We start from the raw sequence: 5789 nt of genomic DNA, 5'->3' as shown, positions 1-5789 counted from the left end.
GCACTATCAGTACTTGCACTGACCGCGGCGAAAAAACGAAAAAAGACGAAATGTTGCAAAAAAAGACAAAAGAACAAGAGCAAAAATAACAATGATTTTGATTTCTGCAATTAAATTGAAATTTCGCAATTTTCTACAATATTTTGTACAAAACATAAAAAAATTCATAAACTTCTGTTTACTATTTGTTTTATTGTTTATGATTGTGACTCATTAAAATGTATTTGGTGCCCTAGAAAGATTTTCTAGGCCATTCTTGCTTCTCAATTTCAAAGTTCACAATTTTTTGACAGCTGAAAGTTTAAAACGATTTTTGATTCTCGACATTCATTTTTTATTCATGTAAAAAATTTGGGTCAGTTCACTTTTTTCCCGAAAATTAAAAGATTTTCGTCGAAAGGAAAAAACAATAAAAAGTTGAAATTTTTCAGAGATAAAACCAGAGAACCTGTCAAATTGGGCATAAAAATTTTGATGACAATGTAAGCGAATACGTTTGGTTTTTGCAAAAAAGAAGGAGAACTGCTCATAAAGTTTGAAAACTATGATAATTGAAGAATTAAAACTAAACCTTCTAATTTACCATTTTGGAGGCTTTGAGTTTTCTATGAAGCTCCCGAGATTTTTTAATAATTCACACAGGATTTCTCTGAATTTTTTAAATGTTTTTTCATCGAAGTTCACAGTTTGCAATTCTTTTCAATACTGTAAATACTTCCGATTTTCTCAATTTTTTAAATAAGGATTTTGACCGGAATTCGAATTTTCCATGATATGGTTTTTTTTGTATTGTATCGTAGTCTAACAATCCCAACACAAGCCCTACGTTCTTTTTGAGCTCAATTATCTCAGTTCCTCCAAAAGATATACAAATTTAGTCAACTGATAATTTATTTAGTTTAATATCAGCAATATTTTATCAGTTGACAGATTTTTTGGCTTAAATGAGAGCAAATACGGTAACTCGTTTGGAAAGTCTCATTTCCCCAACTTTAATTTCCAGACACATCTCAAATTCAGCTCTACATGGATGTATTTATCGATGATGCTCATTCCTCGATATTCAATCATCCTCCTGTATTTTCATTTTTCAACTTGTTGATATTATTCATACATTCCCCAAAATTCCAACTGATTCATCCTCCTATTTCTATCTAAGGAAATGTTTTCTGGTGACTAACAGGAGAGAAACTTGCCTCCGGAAAAAATGTCTCACTGAGCACAGAAGCAGCAAAAAGGTCAAAAAACCAAAAATAATTAAATTCCCAATTTTTGTCTGTCTCTTCCCCAATGAAATTTCCCCTGCTGCGGGGGTGGCGTAGATGGTAGACGCTCCTTTTTGTGGAAAAACATGTGAACAGTTTGTTCTTCTGAGAAACAGTGTTCTTTTTCAAATAAGACGAGACTGAATGATGTCATCTTCGCATCTTCTGCTCTTTGTATTACTCTTCCCAATTCTCTCGGAATGTTTGTATACAAATAACAAACAAATAATGAATGTGCTTGAGGCGACAATGATGGGTCACGTGGCCAAATTGGTTCCTCATAGTCAGATATACCCACTGATCTTCAGTGATGCTCGACAAACCAGAATAACCTGAACCAGCGATTCAAAACAGTGACGTGTAACTGACTGAGCAATGAAATGTCTGTAGCAGTGGAAACTGCGAATCCGATGCCTGAAAGCCTGTTATAACAAATAAACATAAATCCAAGTTGAGAAGGAAAAATGAAGGAAAAAAACGGATCTCATAAATCCACCCACACTTTGAGAGGAATGAATTCAGAAGGAGAATAAGAAGAAGAAGTACGTCTTCTTATTTCTCCTTTTTTCTCAACATCTTCTCAATTTTCTGACGAAGATGAGGCCTCTCACACGCTTTCCCAACGAACGATTATTAATCATTTCGTTGTCGTTGTCATTATCGTCGTCCCCCTAGTAGGAGTGTGTGTGTACGATCGAATGGAATGAAGAAGGTGATAAAACAATGTAAGGCCTTGTGTGTTCGATAGAATCGATGATCTCAATGGTTCTCTTTTTTTCTGCTGAAGAAAAGAAGACAAGCTAACATTGACTCTGCACTTTTGTATTGTAGTTCTGGGTTGAGAGGACAAAGGGAAGAGAGGAGGAGGAATTATTTAATTAATTGATTTTTTTCCGGTACACTTTTTTTGCAAGTGTCAAAATCAGAGCAATCACAGGGGTATAGAGTTTCAGGGCGGAAAAAGTGTGTTCGGAGTAAAGCACAAAAAGGAGCGGTGGCCTAATTTTAGCAAGGGCTGAAGAAGCTACCATAAAAGCTCTAATAGAGTGACACCCTGAAACCTTGGGCCATTTTTTCTGGATTCCTGGTAAAGATATCAAAACATGCTCAACGAATATAATATTTTTGCTGCTATGATTCGTTTGGTGACAGCAACCAAGAAAAACCTGGCATTAACTAAAATTCCAGGGTGCAACTTTATCAGAGGTTTCAGACTGTTACGTCTGTAAAAATCATCTGAAATGACCTTAAAATTTGGTTTTGACTTCCGCCGAATGGAATCCGTTTATTTTTCAAAGTTCTTATGATCAACTAAAAAAATCTGCAAGGATTGCTCATCATTTTTAAATGAGGATTCCTATGAAGAAATCTGTGGTAAACATTAAACAATGCGGGATTGTGAACCTTGGGCTTCGAACCTTTAGGCTTAAAGTTCAAGACTCTGGTCTCAGTTCTTTAAGTAAATTTGTGCTTAATTGTGGTCTAATTTTCAAAACGAGATCAGTTATAAAATGGTCCTGCGAGTTGATACTGTCGAGTGTGTCATGTTGAGTTCTGTTGGCTCAAACAGCTTGACCTACAAACCAAATCTAGAAATTCCAAGGTTAGCATACTGAAGATCCTGGTTTCTTTCTGATCAACCCAGACATCACCTTCCCAAAGATCTGTTTTTCTGCCCAGCATATTTTTCTTTGCAAACATAACAGAACACATATATGCACATACACACCCAAAACGCTTTGATCCCTATTCTTTTCCCTAAAAATATTTGTTCCGTGTTTTTTTTTCCATAGCTGCAAAAAGTAATAATAATAACAAAACTGTCTGAATGAAATTTTTCCGGGAGTCGCTGTCTGTCTGTATACATTTGAATAATCTTTTTTTTCTTTCCGTGTTATGATGCACAACATTCAAAAAAGGTTTTTCAAAGAAGGCGTTTTATTCTTTTTCGATGCGACGACACAATAATCTATATATTACAGGCAAATTGTACAAGTAACAAGACAAGCATGACTTTTTTGTTGTTTTTTGGAAGGGGAGAGAGAAAGAGAAAAGTGATAAAGCACGCAGAAAAAAAAAGATGGGAGCATGAAAATGCTGGATTTTTAAGGGCAAAGTTTTTGAAGTGTGGCAAAGGAACCCGAAGCGAAAGAGAGAGAAAGAGGCAAAGAAATAAAGAAAAAATGTACAAAGAGATCAATAATGAATAATTTGATCTTTTCAGATGGAAGTGGTCCATCTACGCTCACCACCCTCGATGACAGAGGTTAGCGAAATGACCGAGACGGTACGAGCTCCGTCTTCCAGCTCATCATCGTCATCCTCGTTATCAGTAGCATCGAAACTTTCCCAGTTTTTCTCGATTGAGATGATTTTGAACATTGAGGAAACTTGGTTTAATGGTTCCGTGACGGCTTTTTCTTTTTTAGTAGATAGACGGCGAGCTGAGGCTGGTTCGGATGCAGTTCGGGTGGCGATGGCTAAAAAATTAAAGGTTAAGAACAAGAAATCAGATTATTTCAATTTTGAAATAAGCTCGAGATTTCTGAAAAGCTCAAAAAAATGAAAGAAGTCACTACTCACCATCTTGGTCTTGTTTCCTTTTCGACTGACGGATGACACTACGTCTCAATGCTCCGTATCCATTGTTTTGTGGTTGTGACACTTTCTTATTGTCATTCTCATCAACGTCTTCAGAAGATCCACGATTACGGCTTGGCCATACAAACCATTTTGGTCCGTTTTGAACTTCGATAACTTTGAATCGGAAGTCTCTTTTTGGACGGGCAGGCTTCACTTCATTGTTATTGTTGATAAGATTGGAGGCGTCAAAGGCTGACGATGAGGAGGCAACTTCCATCATTTTCAGAGTTTCAAGGAGGAGAAGAGGGGGAATTGTATACTGAAAAATATAAGAAGTAGATATAAGATGTTATATAAAGTATGTGATATTATAAAAAGTATAAAAGTTGAGAAACAACAAAAAACATATAAGATATATAAGATAACCTAAGGTACTTCTTTATATACTGTCGAGTAGGACTTGTGGAACACAGAGTGCTCCTCTCTTTGAACGAATTGCGAAGCCAAGAGGAAGGATGGGGGGAAAAGTGGGCGGGGCTTAGAGAAAAAGTGAAAGATGTTCTAGACGACGGAGAGAATTAGACAGTTAGCGGGAATTTTTTTCCTCTACAGAGAAGGAGACGGGGCGGGCGCTTCAACTGGCGCCGGGACGCCGCATGTGACCTCCGGTTTGTTTGTCGCCATATCACACACAGGTGGGAAGAGGAAAATGGGAGGAGCCTAGGTGTGTGAAAAAATGAAACGGTTTCAGATTGATAGAATTAAGAATCAAAATGAAATAAGAGAGATAAACGCATGGGGTTCACATGGGTTTATTTTTTTTGCGAAGAGAGAACGATATGAGAACGATCACATTGGGATTTGAACCCGCTTGGAAAATTATATGGTACAGAATATTTTTGTTCTGCAAGATCAGAGGATGTTTTCAGATTATCACAGAATAAGATCTGAAAATTCCAAATAATTCAGAAATATCGGAACCTAAGAACTATTGTCTCAAGGATCATTAGAATGACGAACACCTCGAATACCATCGTTAGGATCCAAAAATCCTAATACTCAAAACCTGTTCCATTATTTTCTAGTATTCTCAACTTTAGCAAGACTAGAACCTACTCCTAAACCCCTATACAGGCACTTGTACTCCATTGTTTTTGTTTTTGCAACCGAATCGCCTTTCTCTTCCCCTACGTCACGGTACCTTATCATTGTACTCATGTAGAGCAACAAACGTGTAACATAGTGGGCCAAAAACATGAAAGACCTAAATTCCAATTAGTCAGAACTGCAAAAAGAGAAACCAAAAAATGTTATAGTCAGATGCGTGTAAGAGCATGAATCAACCTCTGAGCCTAGACTACTGTACTTTGTCCCGAATCTTGAGATCTCTAAAGAATTTTCCAATTTTCTGACTTCCATGCTTCTTCACGTGAAGAAGAAAAAGAAGAGGAATCGGAAAATTGCCAAGTGGGCGCAAAAAAAAATTGAAAAGAGCATTCACTTTTCTTTGCAGAAGCTCCGCGCGGGGGTGATGTGAATAAAAGGATAGTGGGAAAAAAATTGGGAGCAATGGATGGATGAATTAATGGGTGGGGTTGTAGAAAAAACGAAGAAGAAGGGAAACGGAAGAAAATGGGCTTGGAGGGTTCCTTTAATTAAACCAAGAGAATGGCAAGAAGAAATGGGATCATGTTTTTTTGACTCAAAAATTTTTTGGCACAAACAGAAATATCAAATAGCGGAGATGAGGTGTGCGTGGATGTGAGTCAAACTCATATTGAACAGAAATTAATATAATGTCTTTGAGAATTTAAACAGGTTCCGATTTTCAAAGGGGCAAGGATATGGCCTAAATTAGTGTAACTGGAATCATAGAATTGGAAAAAGTCAGAATTGAATTTTTGATTTTTTAGAAAACAAGTGTTAGTTCTAGGAAGCCGA

At 36.8% G+C, this 5789-nt stretch overlaps 1 protein-coding gene across 1 annotated transcript; it reads right to left on the bottom strand.

Annotated features, from left to right (window-relative positions):
• Nucleotides 1-3485: 3485 nt before the first annotated feature.
• Nucleotides 3486-4128, bottom strand: CBG02720 (the record flags this gene model as incomplete). The annotated part of the gene is made up of 2 exons (XM_002630935.1): nt 3486-3745; nt 3849-4128. 2 exons carry the CDS (start codon nt 4126-4128, stop codon nt 3486-3488), a joined length of 540 nt encoding a protein of 179 aa, XP_002630981.1.
• Between the last annotated feature and the right edge of the window lie 1661 nt (nt 4129-5789).

Source organism: Caenorhabditis briggsae (assembly GCF_000004555.2).
Source record: "Caenorhabditis briggsae complete genome, chrII, whole genome shotgun sequence".
NCBI classification, from domain to species: Eukaryota; Metazoa; Nematoda; class Chromadorea; order Rhabditida; family Rhabditidae; genus Caenorhabditis; species Caenorhabditis briggsae.
The sequence above is the reverse complement of the archived record's forward strand: the minus strand, read 5'-3'. Positions and strand labels throughout refer to the sequence as shown.